General features: G+C 38.6%; 1 protein-coding gene across 1 annotated transcript in view; it reads right to left on the minus strand.

Moving 5' to 3' along the window:
* Window positions 1-3,478: 3,478 nt before the first annotated feature.
* LOC145394524 (uncharacterized) overlaps window positions 3,479-19,222 on the minus strand; it is a 236,295-nt gene continuing 220,551 nt past the window's right edge. The window contains exons 7-8 of the mRNA XM_080268364.1: window positions 12,342-12,470; window positions 3,479-3,569 (exon numbers count right to left, since the gene is read on the minus strand). Coding sequence (XP_080124490.1) covers window positions 3,479-3,569; window positions 12,342-12,470 — 220 coding nt within the window. The remainder of the gene's footprint in view (window positions 3,570-12,341; window positions 12,471-19,222) is intronic.

Consider the following 19,222-nt stretch of genomic DNA (forward strand, 5'->3'; position numbering starts at 1 on the left):
AGAAAGCAGATATATTCTTAAGGTAATGATAGATTCTGCAGCAGTTTGCTTTAGCAAACTTTCTTAATAATGTCAGTCTGATTATTTCATTATATTTCTTTCTGGCCGCCGCATGGCAATTTTATTGAGATTAATAGAGACCTCTTTTACTAGAAATGTTGAATTGGACTTAAGTGCATTTTTTTCATGTAAAGAAGAAGGATTCAAAGGCTAGAAGCCCGTAAAATTGTACCCTGTAAGAAAAAATAAAAAGATAATAGAGCCAAATTCAATATCTCTTAATTCTGAAGTGACTGGACATACTGCGTTTGGAAGACTGGAGGAATAGGCAGTGCGAAATACAGACAGAAGAAGCTAGTTCCAGGGTTGACCTGCTGCATACACGAAGGACTGGGAGTAACTGCTAACTCAATAGTGAGTTGGACAGAAAAGGGACGAGCGTTTGCTGCTAGACAGGTGCCACAGCCCACTGTAATGGTGGAGGAATTCAAGCAGACACCCCAGAGAATCGGTGACCATTAAAGTGGCAATAGAAAGGAGATTAAGATGCAACAGTGAAGCAAAGAGACAAAGGATGAAGGGAGCCAGTAAGAGGAGGAGAGTTAATGAGACGAAAAGCCTTTGGTTTGTTGAGAATAGCTGACTATGGGGAGCCTCCCCACACGTGAGAGTTGTACCCTACACAGGGGCGATACCTGTGTATTAAGTCAATTGTGCAGGGGTGAAGAAGGCACGGACTCTGCTCAGCACACCTAATCTCTTGGAAGCAGATTTTCCAAGATGTAATATGACCGTTCATGGATAAACTCGCGAGAGAATGAAACCGCAAGTATGTTCAAAGATGATGCTGGACTGATTTGGAAAGATTATGACAGGTTGAAAGACGTAAAAACTGAGTTTTAATGCATTAAAAACAATGAGTTTACCTTTACCCCAATTAGGGATATGTGCCAAGTCAGACATTAAGTGTGCCATAGCCTCATCCCTTATTTCTGCAAGTAACTGCTGATATGGACGTTGTGGGAAGTGAATGGAAAGGTGAAGGGTGGACTCAACAGCATATGAGTGAACAGGGTTAGATGTACTGCTTAGAAAGTCATTGATGAATAGAAGGAAGAGAGTTGGTGATAGGACAGAGCCCTGAGAAACACCAACACTGATAGCCCTAAGAGAAGAACGGTGGCCGTCTACAACAGCAACTATAGAACACCAGAAATGAAGCTAGAGATGAAGGCACAGACTGAATAATAGAAACAGTATAAGGGCAGTTTGGAAATTAAAAGATTTACATTAGACTCGATCAAAAGCTTTTGAGATGTTAAGTGCAATGGCAAAGCTTTCGCCAAAGTCACGAAAGGAGGACGACCAGGAGTCGGAAAGGAAGGTGAGAAGCTCGCCAGTGGAGCATCCCTGGCAGAACCCATACTGACAACTGGAAAAGCTATGATAGGGAAGGTGGTTTAAAATATTTTTTGTTAAGGACAGATTCATAAACTTTAGAAATACCGGATGGTAAAGAAATTGGGCGATAGTTACAGGGCTGGGAATGGTCACCCTTCTTTGGAACAGGCTGAATGAGAGCAACCTTCCAGCAAAAAGGAAAGGGATAAGCTGTCAGACAAAGGCAAAACAGTTTACCATGGCAGGGTAAAGAAGCACAGAAGCACAGGTCTTGAGGACAACAAGATGAATCCCATCAGGCCCAAATGCCCTGTTATTATTGAGGCAGTGATGACAGAAAACACATCAACTGAAGAAATTTTAATGTCAGCTATGAGGAAATCAGAAAACTGAATTAGTGGAGAAATGGCACCGGAGTTGTTTAAGATTGAATTGGAGGAGAAATTCTGAGCAAACCGTTCTGCTTTATCAGTAGAATAAACAGCTACAGAGTTATCAGAGCGGAAAAGAAGACGGAAGGATGATGAAGTAAAGTTGTTAGAAAGGTTTTTGGCAAGGGGCTAGGAGGAGAGGGAAGAATTTGAGTTGGATAATTCAGATCATTTAGCACAAATGATTTTTTTTTTGTTTTTTTTTTTTAGCAGAGTGAAGGCCTGACTTAGCACGATTCTGGGCAGAAACATACTGTAAGAGAGATGAGATTCAGGGATGGACTGGCTTCGGTACCTTTGGAAAGTCCACTCCTTGTTGTGGACAGCATTAGAACAGTGTGATCAAACAAAGTTTTTATTTTTTATTTTTTTTTAAGTCTCAGGATACGACAAAGGAATCTATGCTTCCATGCCCAAGAGAAAAATCTCCATGATGCGCAAAACACTGTCAGATAGTTAATGGCCAGGGAAGCAATGATCATTCCAGGAAAATCATGAAGTGATGCCTGGATGCCTCCCAATCAGCAGCTCCAAAGTGTCAAAGCTGCCGGTTCTTGGGAAGGTCTAAAGACCTTACTGGAGTAATAGGACGGGTTAAGATGGTAAGGCTTTGATCTGGGGATTTTAATAGGGAGAAAAGATTAACAGCATAAGCAGTAGTATTAATGTAAGGAAAAGGTCAAGTGTGTTGCAACTCTTTTCTAGGCAGTCTTTTCAACCAGCTTGAGGTCATTCAGGGTAGTGAAGGGAGAAGAAAGCCAAAGTTGGTGTTGAACATTGAAATCACCTAGAATGGAGATTTCAGAGAAAAGAGAAACTGATAAGATATCTTCCATCTAGGAAGTATGACTGTATAAGAAGTTTTCATAGTCAGTAGAATTAGGGGATAAGTAAACAGCACAGATATATTAAGTCAGAGAATCAGAGGATAGCCGAAGCCAGAGAGTAGAGAATTCAGAAGATTCAAGTTCAGGAACATAAGAGCAAAATATGCTGGTGCAAACATATACACAACAGCCACCTTTGGCTTTGAAATGAGTATAGAAGAAGTAGGAGGATACATAAAAGAGTTTGCTATTAGTCGCCTCAAACAGCTGTGCCTCAGTAGGGAAGAGAAGGTGAGGTGTAGAGAAAGAGAGGTACTGTTCAACAGAAAAAAGCCCCCCCCCCCCCATTGGAATGCCGAGGCTGGGTACTGAGATATCATTTTTTTTTTTTTTTTAGAAAAAGAAATTTGATGTGTAATATGCATATAGTCTGGTGATGACAGCTGGAGGAAATTGTATAGTACAGTATACATACTGGCCTACTCTTTGTGTCATTGAAACACTGAAAAAGTTCATCAAAAGGGGACAGTCAGAAGCTAGTCCTAAGGGCTGATGAAAAGGGAACTCCAGCACCTTCCAACCACCTTGGAAGTACTGTACTACCCTTTTAGAGTGGTGCTGCAGTCTACTCCCATTACAGTTAGTACTGAAATTTTTAAGTCATTTTCTTGAGAAAGCCAAGGGGTTTTTCATTTAAAAAATAAACTAATGTTCCATACATTATTTTTTTAAATCTAACACATTACATTTATGATAGACTTTGTAGTAAATTTTATTGCTATCTCTGTGAAGAAAATTACCTTGAGAACCGTTACAAATTCATTCATGTCCTCCGGCCTCTGAGTTATGTGTATATGAACTAGTATTCCACGTCAGCTTTGAAGTCAGGTAGTTGCCTGCTGTCAGGTGTCTGTTGGGAAACAAAAATAAGTTACTATATTAATTCGGCAAAATAAAAATAAATAAAAAAGAGAGAACTTTGGGTAAGAAAACTCTTAGTGTAAACAAGAAGGGTCATTCAGAGAGTGCAATACCTGCGTGTGCACCTACAATCCGTTTAGGGCTGAATCATTAACTCTTTCCTGTGCCCTTGACTTTTGACTGATTGCTTTAAAAAATCGACTAAATTCACTCTTACTTCCCCAACAACTCATATCTAAGCTTGGTACATATCGGATCAAAAGTTGTAAAAATAAGTAATTGAATAAATATGATACAAATCTGATCAAAAGTTTTAAAAATAAGGAAGTAAATAAATAAAAAATGCGTTCATCCTTGGATACCCATAACTCATACCATGCAACGTACCCCACATGAGTCAACTCAGGGAGCATGCGACCTACCAAAAGGAGTGAGATTTTTACCCTCCACCTGACAAAGTCAGAGGAGGGTGTTGTTATCACTGAGATCAATAGGTGTTCGTCCGTAGAGCTGGGTGACGGGTGGCTGGCCAGGCGTAGAGATTTCGTTTCCGGGCCAGAACTCAGAAAATAGTCATTATTGAGTCAAGAAATTTCACACAGTTATGTGTCTTATAGTAAACTGGTGACTTTTGATAGGGACAATGATGTGTCTTAAGTATTTTTTTTTTTTTTTTTTGAAAATAATGAAAAAGTAAACATATAATAATTTTTTGTTTGGGGGCTAGGACCCAGAAACTAATACAAGTACGGGCTTCAAATTCCTCAGGAATATCTGTCAATATGCGTCCTGGTGTTTTTTGGTAGTTAGACTGCCATGAGATTAATGTTTTTGCAAAAATACATAAAACTGATTATTTTATTGCATTTTTCCATTAAAACTTTGCAACTATTACACCTAGGAGGCAGAAATTGTACATGATAAATGATTATATGACTATCTAATTATGTATGAAGTTTCATAACTGTACGTGTTATGAAATAATAAAAAAATGGCTGCCTAAATGAAAAATGCATGAGTCTAAATTTCATCAGATCTGCTCATATCTTGTTTAGTACCATGGATAAACTACTGAAAATTTTAATTTTTAATGTTTGTGTTATACAGAGGGGGAGGGGGAGAGGGCGGTTATGTGCTTGGTTAAGTGTGCAAGGAGGTGGGGGGTGTGCTTGGTCAGTGGAGAGTTGCAACAGCGTTGTGTTGCCCATGTTTAACAATGCACCTCGAATTTTCTCTTAGAAGCAGTGTCACAGAGTCAGGCAATTTTTATGGGATACTAGCAGGGGTACCTGGTGTTGCCCAAGTCAAAAAAGGTGAACACTCTAATCCAGTTTGTTCTAGTTCAATCTTTCTTTCTACTCCAGAGAGACTATGTACCTCTTATGCTGTTGACGAAGGATTATAAGAGGTCCAGGAACTTTTTATTTTAGCTTTCTCAGACCAACCCACAGTTATTGTGTGCACTTGTTAACTGATACCGGTGACCTGAAATGACCTCCGACCAGTGTCCTCAAATGACCTCGAAGATCAATCTCACATAGCCTACGTCCGAACTGGAGGTCATGTGATTCACCATGCCAGAAATTGAGCTGCAGGGGTACCCGGCGTTGCCCGGGCCAGAAAGGCGAACACTCTAACAGTGACCTCAAATGACCCAGATCTGAATTTTGACCCCTCCTATAACCATCTCTGGGTCACCCTGATTCAGAATATATATATGTATGAGGGTCTGAGGGCCTTGGTTTGGGCGTGACTGAAGGACAAACAATCAAACAATGCAGCTGTAATATACTCGTATATATAGATTAGGCTATCATCTCACACCCCCACCCACGTGGTTGTGACCAGAAACAATTTAACATTATCTGCTATGCACAACATTCATGCCTTTCCTGATACATTTACCATGTGAATGTATCAAGGTGTGACTAGGTCATTCTCAGCTTATATAGTTACATATCTATCTATCTATAATTATGTATGTATAAAGGTACACACAGATAGATAGATAGATAAAGACATTATGTTTCACAACGGCAAGATTGTTGTTGTGCATATTGTACATTTACACTTGCATGCGAAAGCAAGCGTGTGTAATACATAAAAAAAAACGGTTTTTGGTGATAAAAATCGAATGCGAGGCAGACAATGACCAAGGGAAGAAAGGAGATTATAATAAACTGTCGAAAGAAGCATATCACGTTTGTTATGGCTTATTCAACTAACTGGCAACTCACTGTGTCTTTGACAGAAACGAGTCCCACTCGAACAGTTGCTGGCTTCCCAACACCTGGGAAATTTCCGGGAAGCTTCCGGTCACAGTACCTGTAACTATTGTGAGTTAAGCTAAAATATCATGGGTAGGTGTGTAAGCCATTTCCATGGCGATGGTCTACAACTGCAGCAATATCGCCATGGTCGCTAAACTCGTGATACTGCCGCATCACAGAGCCTGGTTTGTAACCTCCCTGCCGGACCAATTACGGGTTAAACCCTTCCACCAAGGTCACTCTTAATAAAAAAGAATATATATATATATATATATATATATATATATATATATATATATATATATATATATATATATATATATATATATATATTAAAGGGTCAAAACTATGATCTTGCCATGTGACCTTTACTTCTGATTTAATTTTTTTTTTTTAAACAAATCACCTCATCCTTTTGTCCCAGATCCTTGCACCAACATTGGTCATAATTGCAACAGAACTTTTTTTTCTAAAGGGCTTCCCCCTTGACTTATGATTTACTGTATGATTTTTCCGGCCTGAAATTAATCACAGGTGCCAGTGATTGATCATCAAACATTGTGGCGAATTTGGAATATTAATATTCAAAAGTCTTTCATAATCTTGTAAACAGACAGAATGAAGACATACAGAACCGTACATAAACCCATACGCTTTCGCAAGCACATGTAAGGTGACCAGAGTCCCGCTTTTAGGCGGGACGCCCGAATTTAATGTGACGTCTCACTTCAGCTCTAACTCCCATAATGCCACCATGTTGCCAACTCATTATCAAAATATTTTAATCAAAGATGTCAGTCACGCAAAACCAGCGTAAAAAAAAAAAAAAATGTATGCACTTCAGTGATATGTGCAAAACGAAACACAATGCTTGTACTCAACTGTGATAGATAATAGAGGTTAGGTTAAGGAACATTATGCATATATTGTAAATATCTGATGTACTTAATAGCTACGTGCTGTGTTGGAGTTACAACAATTGTGATGAGTAGATGTGATTTATATTGTACAGCACCAAACATGGCACTTGCAATACATACTGCAGATTTGGTTAAAAAAAAAAAAAAAAAAAAAAAAAAGTATTTTGTAAATAGAAACCACTTATTGAAGTAGACCTACAATGGTGTGGGTCCATACTAATTAGACTGTTGGTTATGAAACATGAGTAATGGTTATGTATATATTTAATTCATTCTTATCAACATGTACGACGGATGTTTTCCAGTATGATGAAATTATATTACCATACGTATTTACTTAACCAGTCCTCACATGTGTAAATGCGTGTGATGCTCTTATACCATGGGTTAAGAAACAAATTTCATACAATAAATACTTTAGATCAATAATTGTACTGCATAAGGTAGTGTATGTACATGTACTGTGATTTGAGTATATCTGTTACACACTACGAAGTATATATATATATATATTTCGTTGAAAGTGATTGCAAGCTCTACATAGTATATTTTCTTTAGTACATTTCCTTTACACCTCAGGAGTGCCTTAGTTTCCTCTGGTAAGTTGTGTATAATTTCGCCAGACGAGACTAAGGCTCTCCTGAGGTGTAATGAAAATATACAGAAGAAAATATTCCGTGACGAACTTGCAATCACTTTCAACGATGTATGTATGAGAGAAACTCTCCTGCCCATATATACCCTTAGTGTGTGTGTGTATATATATATATATATATATATATATATATATATATATATATATATATATATATATATATATCCCATTGGATCCCAGAGTTGCTGGGCGAGGCACTAGGAGGGTAGTAAGCATGCCGCCCTCCGCCTATCGGCTCATAGTCGCGAAGCTCATAGGTCCCTACCCGGGGGTTCCCTACTTTAATAAGATTTGTAATTTCCCAGTTCTGTCCAATACTCTGGACACTGGGCACCACTGGGGGATATATATATATATATATATATATATATATATATATATATATATATATATAATCAGCTATTTGTATATCTGGTAGTATGTGTGGACATGCGTGTTCCACATAGTCCCTCTCAAAATTTTTTTCTTCTGTAAAAACTAATTGGAAATTCTTATTTAGTGCTTCACAAATATCTTTCTCTTGTGTATAAGTGATTCCCTCGTCCGTAATGGATTGTATTTTATCTTTTACTTTGGTTTTGCTTCTGATATAGCTGTAAAACAGCTTTGGTTGATCACTACTTTTATTTATTATATCCTCCTCAAACTGTTTTTGGGCTTCCCTCCTTATTTTTGTATAGTCGTTTCTTGCCTGTTTGTAATTATTATACGCCCTTTCACTATTGTGTCTTCTGTATCTATTCCACAACAAATCTCTTCTTTCTTTTGATTTTTTACATTCTGTATTGAACCATTTCTGTATTTTCTTATCTGCTCCTTTGTGCTCTGGGATGTACTTCTGGACTCCTATTTCATAAAATTCACAAAATTTTTTATATACAGCGTTTAAATCTTGTCCTCTAAGCTCATTTTCCCAATCAACTTCTAAGAAATACTTCTTTAGGTCTTGATAATTTCCCTTTTTATAGTTTAGGCTCTTTTTGTAACTATCATTGCTGTTTACTATGTCATATGCTATCCTGAAGTTATAATTTAGTACTGCATGATCGCTTTTGCCGAGTGGAGGGTGATATATTAAACTGTCAATATCATTTTCTTGCCTTGTAAATATTAGATCTAGCACTGAAGGTACATCAAGTCCTCTTTTTCTGGTGGTTTCCCTCACATGTTGCGTTAAGAAAAACTCTTGTACGAGATCCAGGAGCTTTTGGTCCCAACAGCTTTCTTGGCTATTTTTATCTAGAGTATTCCAATTTATATTTGTATTGAAGTCCCCAGTTAGTATAATTCTTTCCGATTTCTCTTCCATTTTATGTAGCAATGATCTTACACTCTGAATTGTACTCTCTGCCAGGTCCTCATATTCGTCTCTTTCCCATGTGTTTGATCTGGGTGGCATGTACAAATTGGCTACAATTACTTTACCTTCAGATGTGTCGATCTTTACTGCAATCAGTTCTACTTGTGATGGTATATCTAGTTTTATTTCCTTGACTTTTAGATTTTTCTTAGTTAATATTATAATTCCTCCTCCTTTTTTTAAATATCTGTCTCTTCTCCATATATTGTATTCTTCTAAGTTTAGTATGTCATTTGATATTCTTGGTATTAATTTTGTTTCAGTTAGGCATATTATTTGTGGTTCATTTTCTCTGATATAATCATTCATCTCTAGTAATTTAGATACCATTCCATCCACATTTGAGTACATCAACTTTATCATCTTGTTTATATACTTGTCATGACATGGTTCTACTACCTTCCTCCTTTTTCTTCCATCCTGTTTGTGTACCACTTTCGTACCTGGAATCCTATTACTTTGTAAAAAAATTTCTTCTTCTCCTCTTCTGGTCTTCCCTCATTTTTTGTTTTTGCTTCCTCCCTTTTCTCTTTCAGTAATTCCAGTTCCTATTGTGTTAGGCATCTTTTTATCCATACATTTTTGAACTCCTCTTTTTCCTTAAGATTCTTTGCATTTTTTAGTATCTCTTCCACAGTGTTTACACTCTGGAAAGTCACCTTTAGAGGTCTTGTCTTGCTTTTCTCGTATTTCCCTAACCTTTTGTGTTCCTCTATGTCTTTACTACAGATTTCCTCTGATATTCTTCTTTCAGTAAGCTCATTACATTTGCCATCTCCTTTATGTCTCTTGTGATCTTGTTTTTAACTTCTTCCTCTTCTATACCAGTGATTACTATTGATTTGTTTATCTCTACGGAATCTCTGACTAACTTTGGATTGTTTTGGATTATTCTTTTCACCTCCTTTTTAATGCTTTTTTCCTCCACCCTTGTTTCTAAGTCTTTCTTTACTTTCACCATTTCAGCATACGTGGTTTCTACATCATTTTTGTAGCTTTGCACAGCTTCATTCACTTGTGTTATCTTCTCCTCATTATCACTGCTCTGGTCAATAAGACTGCTAACTTGCCTAATTGTCTCTGTGTCATTTTTGAACTCTTCCATAACACTCTCGTGATTGACTACTGTACTTGCCATTTCACTCATTTTCTTCCTAAGTGTACTCAATTCCACTGTTAGTTCACTGATGGTTGTGTCTTTCTTATTGGCCTCCCTTCCTAGTTTTTCTATTTCTTCCTTTTGCAAGTGCATCTGCTTCTTTATTTCATCAATTTCATTTTTGAAAGCCATTTCTAGTTTGTTTACACGTTCAACCAGTCTATTGTGGGTCTCTACTTCAACCAGTTCTTGGTAGAAATCATCATTTTGCTTTTTACCTTTATCCCTTTTCTTTTCCAAAATTGTTTTACTGAAGTATGTATCCATTTTGCAATACTTAAAGTGCAAAGCATGTACTTACAATCTCCGTGTTGTTGTAGTCTAAACAAACCTCAGAGATGACTCAGCGTATTCTTTCGTCTTGGTTCTATTTCCTGTTTTTACAAGTCTTGTTTAAACTTATTATTTTTTTCCTTTTAATAATGAACAATCATTTAGTCTAACCTGGTACTGAGCTTGACTCATACAAAGATACTATTTAGGTAATGCCACTGGCCGTGATGATTTCGTACAGAGCGTGTGTGTGTGTGTGTGTGTGTGTGTGTGTGTGTGTGTGTGTGTGTGTGTGTTAACATAATTCAAACTGTTTTGATCCAGTTTCAACCAAGGTTGATTGTGTCAGCCAATACTGACCCAATTTTTTATTTATTATTATTATTTTTTTTAAGCAGGTCAAAGCTGAAGGTCCCGTGGCAAGGTCAGCTCATAATTTCAAGCTGATTAAACTTAATTTGTGTAAAGATTAATCAATGAGTCGAAATTTAAAACAGTCAAATGTCAACCTTACACAGCAAAATCAAAATTTTACAATGTCTGCATGTGAACAGTATTACTAAAAAAGAACTAAACTGAATTCTAAGAAACTTGCTGGGCTGGTTATAGGCTAGCACAGAGTTCACCCCATTATTTATGAGACCAGTAGGTTATTGCCATAATACAAGGTAAGCTTAAACAGTTTGTGTCTGAGCTAGAATCGTCTGGAAAGTTTCATAGAGAAGTAAGGTCGAAAAGATACAAGTTTAAGAACAATTAATCATTGTTCAGCGTAGGAGGGCAAGGCCTGCCCTTTAGATGCTGCCAGATGGCAGGATCAACTTACACCGTTTTGATCTGATTCGGACCAAATGTCTTGACAATTTGGGTGAGAAGGTAAGATTGACAGGGTTAGATTTGAGGAACAACCAATCAGTGGCCACCAAGGTCAGAGGCCAAGAACAAAGTTTGACACATGTCTCTGTATGTCAACAAAATAAGTAAAACAGGTTTGACCTTATTAGAACCAAACTTGGTGGAGGGGTTGAGGGTCCACTATGGAGCCCATCTAATGCTGTTGAGAACAGCCCATGTCAAGATCTCTTGGAAGGTCAACATTATTATTATTAGTAGTAGTAGTAGTAGTAGTATTAGTATTATTATTACCGTATACTTTTTTCAATTTAAGCCAATAATCGTGAAGGGGTTTATGGTAAGTCACGGATAAAGGAACTCGATTTTGTGAACAATTGGTTAAAGGTCAACGACACAGGACAAGGTCAAATGTTCGACCCTATACCTCATACAGCTCTGATTCGACTTGGGTTAACTGGGTAAAAATGGGGGTCAGTCAAGGAAGATGCTGAATTTTGAGAAAAATGAGTCTAAGGCTAAAGTCACAGAAAATGGTCGACCGAAAGTTTTGATTCAGTTTCTACAAAACTCAGTGAAAAGGCTGATAGAAAAGAATGAAGGAATTCAATTTTGAGAGCAATCGGTCGAAGGTCAAGGTCGCTAAATTCAAACCCTCGTCCCCAAGCCCATTTGCAGGCTGCTGGTGCAGCACCGTCCGAGTGCATCTTGTTGTTACTGCCACAACACAATAAATATAAGCTCAGGGAAGTGATCCCGTACTGAGTGACTAAAGCAAGTCCATTGTTATCTCCTTCAACAAATGATTCAGAGGATGCTTGAAGTGTTGATTGAAAGGAAGAAAGTTTGATCTCAGGTTGATGCATGGAATAGTCCAATGGTTTGAATTTCCCTAAAGTATTATTTACTGATCTTCAACATGATCCGCCGACACATACCGCATTATAAAATAATAATAATAATAATGATAATAACAATAATAATAATGATAATAATAATAATAATAATAATAATAATAATAATAATGCCATTACACTGTCCACTATGAGTCGAAGTGGTCACATGTAAAGATGTGTGACACGTAGAAGGACTGCTGGGCCATGGGGAATGAGGTGTAAATTTTTTATCCTCAGTCAGGCATATAAAGACGGAAATGTTAAATGGCGACAAACAATAGGATTTTAATTTTAAAAAGACGAATCAACTCAGTGTCAATAACATACTTCACTCAGCACCGGGGCACTTCAGCAGCACCTCTGTTTTGGACTGTACGGTGTGGTGCGGCTCAGGACAGGACTCGTCGGCACAACAGTAGTGTCTGGAGGGTGAGCATGATGGGAGGGGCTGGGTGCAGTCTCAGGCTGCCGCTTGGGTGCTGCATAGCTGCTGTCTCCTCGTCTCCTGGGGTGGAACAACATCATTATTACATTAGCAAATATAGTAAGGTCAGTTCATATAGCCTATCTTATACGCGATGTATTTTCAAGCTGAGACACAAATGGTTCTCAGCTATGTCCGCTCTGTGGCCAGTATCTTTCCTACCGGGTGTTACAGCTTTCATTAAATAAATAAGCAGCCAATCGTCGCTGATTATGCAGGTTGGATACGCATTATTAACAATTTGGGTAATCAAACTATGGATGCAAGTTAAGCACGTACATGAACACTAAAAATAAAAATAAAAAGTGTTATTTTATGCAAAAGGTAAATTTTAAAATATGTTTTTACTAACAGCTGGGGAATCGCTATTTGAGTCTAGGAAATTATACAGCAGAGGTCATCTTAGCAAGAAACAAGATACGCTGCATGGAGCTGATATTCAGTATCTTTGAAAACATTGCTTCGCAAAGCAGGTAGACGAGAATTTAAGAAAGCACAGAGACAGTCAACTTGCTGATAACACAGAAGCAGCCAATTCTCAATAAAAATCCCATCAAGATTCTCTCCGAGTGTATCCTAAGCAAATGAATCAGTTTTAAATTCCAGGATTTACCATGTGTTGACTCGCGTAATGTTCACTACAAGAAGGTTGACGGAAAGATGATTCCTCAGCAAAGGTTGCCTCACGAAATTCATGAGGAATTTCTGTGACTCCACATACTCAGGGCTACCCCATGATCCCGTGAAAAATACAGTACAGTCTCTCCACAGGCCATGGCCTCCAGGCAAGGAACCACCTGCTTAGAAGATGTAATACCTCTTCCTCGTCGATATTCCATAACATCCTTTATTATATTACTGATACAAACAATTAACACGTTTTCGAGAACTTTCTAGACCAACAGAGAGTGGAAGGGACCAGCCCTATGACAGTTCTGGCGAAACAGTTCGACCGGTCCAGACTAAAACCAATGCATGGCAGGACTGGTTTGATCAATCTCGACTTCTTGTTCGTAATGCGGTGCGGTAACATTCGGTGACAAGGACAGCCAGCAGCTTTCCAAGGCCAATGGTAAATAACTAATAGGAGGTGACAGACGTAATTAAAATGTAAATATTTGACACAAATAAAATTTTGTAATATTGAAAGTTACGAAAAATTAAATGAACACTCACTGAGGCCAAGATTAATGAAATAATTATGTCTAGCGAAGTATGCATTGTTTCTTAATCTCTATAGATTATTATAAGGTAAAATGGCAGTTAAAACTATTTTCTCAGAAAATCACAGGACGACGACTATACCAAAACCGCACTTTCTTTTTCTAACGGAGACTCAGCTGTCTGAGGCAACTGACAGCAAACCCTTTTCTGTATCCTCGTACTTTCTCTATACTCATTTCAAAGCCAAAGGTGGCTGTTGTGTATACATACGCAACGACTTATCTTGCTCTCGTGTTCCTGAACTTGATTCTTCTGAATTCTCTACACTCTGGCTTCGGCTTTCCTGTCATTCTCTGACTAAATATATCTGTGCTGTTTACTTATCCCCTAATTCTACTGACTATCAAAAATTCTTCAACTATCTTACTTCTATGATGGAACACATTCTGTCCATTTCTCCTTTCTCTGAAATCTCCATTCTTGGAGATTTCAATGTTCACCACCACCTTTGGCTCTCCTCTCCTTTCATGGATCCACCTGGTGAACAAGCCTACATCTTTTCTATCCTTAATGACCTAGAGCAGCTTGTACAGCACCCTACCCGTATCCCTGACTGCCTTGGAGAGAGATCCAACATACTTGACCTCTTCCTCACAACTAATCCTTCTGCTTACTCTGTTAATCTTTTCTCTCCGTTGGACTCCTCCGATCACAACCTTATTACCTTAACCTGTCCTATCACTCAGGTACGGCCTGTGGACCCTCCAGGGAAACGTCGTCTGTGGCATTTTGGAGCCGCGGACTGGGAGGCCCTCAGGCAGTACTTCTTTGATTTTCCCTGGAATGATTATTGCTTCCATGGCCGTGAGCCATCTGAGTGTGCCTTGCGCATTACGGAGGTTATTCTCTCGGGCATGGAAGCATACATTCCTTTCTCATATCCTTTGACTAACGCAAGAAAGCCTTGGTTTAATCACGCTTGTTCTAATGCTGTCCGCAACAAGGAGAAGGCCTACAAAAGGTACTGGAGCCAACCCACCCCTGAATCACATCATCTTTACGTTTCTGCCCGGAATCGTGCTAAGTCTGTTCTTCACTCTACTAAAAATAATTTCATCCATACTAAATGCTCTCAACTCTCCAACTCGAATTCTTCCCGCTCCTTCTGGCACCTTGCCAAAAATCTTTCTAACAACTTTACCTCACCATCCTTCCCTCCTCTTTTCTACTCTGATGGTTCTGTAGCTATTTCTTCTACTGATAAAGCAGATCTCTTCGCACAGACTTTCTCCTCCAATTCCACCTTAGACGATTCCAGTGCTGTTCCTCCATCACTTCCCCCCTCTGACTTCCTCATGGCTGACATTAAAATTTCTTCAGTTGATGTATTTTCTGCCATCACTGGCCTCAGTACTAACAAGGCATATGGGCCTGATGGGGTCCCTCCTGTTGTTCTCAAGAACTGTGCTTCTGTGCTTACACCCTGCCTAGGCAAACTCTTTCGCCTTTGTCTGTCAACTCGTACCTTTCCTTCTTGCTGGAAGTTTGCTCTCATTCAGCCAGTCCCAAAGAAGGGTGACCACTCCCAACCCTCCAACTATCGTCCAATTGCTTTAACGTCCTGTATTTCAAAAGTTTTCGAGTCAATTCTTAATAGAAAAATTTTAAGACATCTTTCCTATCACAACCATCTTTCCGATCGTCAGTATGGGTTCCGTCAGGGACGCTCCACTGGCGATCTTCTCACCTACCTTTCAGACTCCTGGTCATCCTCCTTTCGGGACTTTGGTGAAAGCTTTGCCATTGCACTTGACATCTCAAAGGCTTTCGATCGAGTCTGGCATAAATCTTTAATTTCCAAACTGCCCTCCTACGGTTTCTATCCTTCTATCTGTGCCTTCATCGCTAGCTTCCTTTCTGGTCATTCTATAGCCACTGTTGTAGACGGCCATCGTTCTTCTCCTAGATCTATCAACAGTGGTGTTCCTCAGGGCTCTGTCCTATCACCAACTCTCTTCCTTTTATTCATCAATGATCTTCTAAGTTGTACATCTAACCCTATCCACTCATACGCTGATGACTCCACCCTTCACCTTTCCATTCGGTTCCCGCAACGCCCGTCTCAACAGTTACTTCAACAAACAAGGGATGAGGCTATGGCACACCTAATGTCTGACTTGGCTCGTATCTCTGACTGGGGTAAAAATAATATGGTTGTCTTTAATGCATCTAAGACTCAGTTCTTACACCTATCAACCCAACAAAATCTTCCACAGGTATACCCACTAATGTTTAATAATATTCAGCTTAATCCTGCATCATCCTTGAACATGCTTGGGGTTTCATTTACTCGGGACTTATCTTGGAAAGATCATATTACATCTCTTGTAAAATCTGCTTCCAAGAGATTGGGTATGCTAAGCTGACTCCGCTCTTTCTTTATCCCTGCACAATTGTTGACTCTATACAGGGGTTTTATCCGCCCCTGTGTGGAGTACAACTCTCATGTGTGGGGAGGCTCCCCTCATACAGCTCTTCTCAATAGGGTGGAGTCAAAGGCTTTTCATCTCATTAACTCTCCTCCTCTTACTGACTCACTTCAACCTTTGTCTCTTCGCCGTACTGTTGCATCTTTATCTCTTTTCTATCGCTTCTTTAATGGTCACTGCTCCTCTGAACTGTCTGCTTGCATTCCTCCACCTCTACGACGGGCGCGTAGCACCCGTTTAGCAGCAAACTCTCATCCCTTTTCTGTCCAACTCTCTAATGCAAGAGTTAACCGTTACTCCCAGTCTTTCATTTATGCAACAGGTCAGCTCTGGAACTGTCTCCCTCTGTCTGTATTTCCTGCTGCCTATGATCTCCAGTCTTTCAAACGCAGTGTGTCCAGGCATCTCAAAATGATTGGATCTAAAATTTGGCTCTCTATTGTATTTTGTTTTTCTCTTGGAGAAAAAAAAAATCTTAGATATAAGATAATTACTCTTTTCATTAACAGGTTAAGCTGCAGGTTCATTTCAGTTCAAGACATGTTAAGAACCCAGTTCTCATGAATGTGATGGTGAAAGCAAGTGTTAATTTCTTTTCTTTATATAAGTACGAGCAGTTATTATATAATATCCTCGACATGAATAGCTTAACTGATTCGTTGCCTTTCCTCTTCTTTTGTTTGTGTAACTCAGCTGATTTTTCCACTATTAACCCCACTCAGTCCTCTAGCCAATCGGAGCACGTTTCACAACGGCATCGGTGTCAGTTCATTCTCACGAATATCTAGAAATATTCAAACAACTTTGCTTCGTCTGAGCTGGTCCGGAGTTGCTCATGAAAGTTCGTTTAATGTCTTTTACAAAAATATGAAGGAAGATGTAGTAGGAAGTGCCCTACGCCAACGAGAATATGACTGTGTACAGTACCAAGAATGGTAACATCGTAAACAGATTATTTCGCAATCAGCTAATTAGTTCCTGGCGCATATTCCCGTGGCCATAGGAGGCTTCCTGTCATCTCCTCCTTACATGTCTTCTTCATTTCTCATTTATTTTCTTTCATTTTATTGATGAGTACTAAGTTAAAACGCAGTTAGGATATAAACGAATACCAAGTAAGAGATAAGCACTGTAAGAGATAAGAAATAATAAGTACCTAAATCTGGAATAAAAAAAATAATTTAGTGAAAAAAAGAAGGGACTTACTGATGTGAAACAGGGAATTATCAGGAGGTCAGACGACATAATATGACTGGCAAACCTAACCTGAAGCTATCATGCTGCATTTAATGCTTTGCATTCATTATTTTTAATACAGCATATAATATATTCCCTTAGTATTTGCTGCGTATATGATAAGTCTATATCAACTTCACAATTGCCTACTGCTGAATAGAAATGCAGTGCTGTACGATATTTTCCCCAGAGTAGTCAGGGGCTGGGCAGTGAACAGGAAATAGCTTTGGTACGCCACATCATGCACATGAGCTCTCGTGCACACATCACACATTCGTCATACACAACATTCAGTCCAGCCCCAGAGCCCTGGACAGCAAGTCCAAATACTTTTACTTATCCTTTACCATGTTATGGTTATATTTGTATATTACTTATAAATATATACTTACTACATACGATATTGTACTTTTAAAATGGAAAAGTCTTATTCTCTTCATTCAGTACCTTCTCTAGTTTGCCTTTACAGCATCATTCTTGCATACCTTGGATATAATCTACACCGTGTATTCAAACACCATATTGTCATTTCGTCTCGTGTCTCACGAAGAGGAATCTTTGGTTAGGTCATGTCCGTCCGTCCGTACGTCCGTTAGTCCGTAAGTCCGTTCTTCCGTTCGACGCAATATCTCAGAAACCATTTGTTGGATTTTTTTCATATTTTGTTTAATTGTAGGGCCATATAGGAGGTTGATTTATATTCTGAAACTTTAAATCCTTATACCTCCATTACTAAGATAGGTTTACAGGTTGTAACGAAGTGGAATACAGTCTCTCTGGGATTTGTTCTTAGTAATACTTTTTATATGTTACCTTGCCAGTTTAATAAATACTTTGTGTTTATACAATCCTATTTCAATCCTGTTTTATACTTTGGTTAATTTTCTGCTGTAGTTCGTTACTCTGATCTTGTAATTTTTGTATGTGTTTATTTCAGTCTGATGTCAATTGCATTCAGACAGGGATTATTCACACTTAGGATCCTTCTATCAAGAATAAAGCCCCAAATAAATGTACAGCGAAGGTAAAATGTAACTAACATTTATCACTAATAGACACAAAACAGTGCAATAAGCCCGACTTTATCATTAAACATTCTATGTCTGTGTCATATAACTCAAGGTAGCATAATGAACTGTAGCAAAACAGCGAGGAAAATCGGAATCAAATTATTGGAAATCAGACAAGGAAAATAAGTTATGCAACTCATATTTTAAATTCACTGTGCTGCCACCAAGCTGCCACTGCACGCGAGAGGTTAGATAAACGAAATGTAAATTTCATAAGTACTATGACGTAGTTTTTTAATTCTTACTTATGCTTCACTGAGACAGGAGGCTTATAACACGCCTACATTACTCGTTTATTTGTGAATATTATACTTCAGCATTTTCTCGTATGTGCAAACAACAGCTAAAGTAGAATATTATAAATAACTATAAAAAAAAGAAAAAGAGTATGAAGGTATTTATTTAAAAGCTACTTGGAAGAGGTTCACCAAAACCTGTAAGAAATCAGCCATCAGTCTGTTTGGTATGGTGGGCACCTGGAAATTATTTACGTTTACTACTCCAAAACATATGGAAAACTGGACAAAAAAAAAGGGAGGGGGGGATTTGAGGCGGAGGTACTTATAATCCACCTTTCAACCCCTACTCCGATGGACTTGAAGGACGTGTGGTAGAGTTCCCGTTTTTACATGATGTTGAATAGATACTGTTATGTGCAATATGAATGTAGTTAGAGGAAAATGTTTAGGAGAGTGTGGCCAACTACTCTCCATGTTACTGAAACTCTGGAAAAGGTTAGCAAAGGAAAGTGCTCTGCAGCTGTATTCTGTGGGTTCGTGAAAAAGAGACCCAGCTCTTGTTATCACCAGTCTAG

This window comes from Coenobita brevimanus, chromosome 27 (assembly GCF_032717465.1).
Source record: "Coenobita brevimanus isolate Jiangsu-jjx chromosome 27, ASM3271746v2, whole genome shotgun sequence".
NCBI lineage: Eukaryota > Metazoa > Arthropoda > Malacostraca > Decapoda > Coenobitidae > Coenobita > Coenobita brevimanus.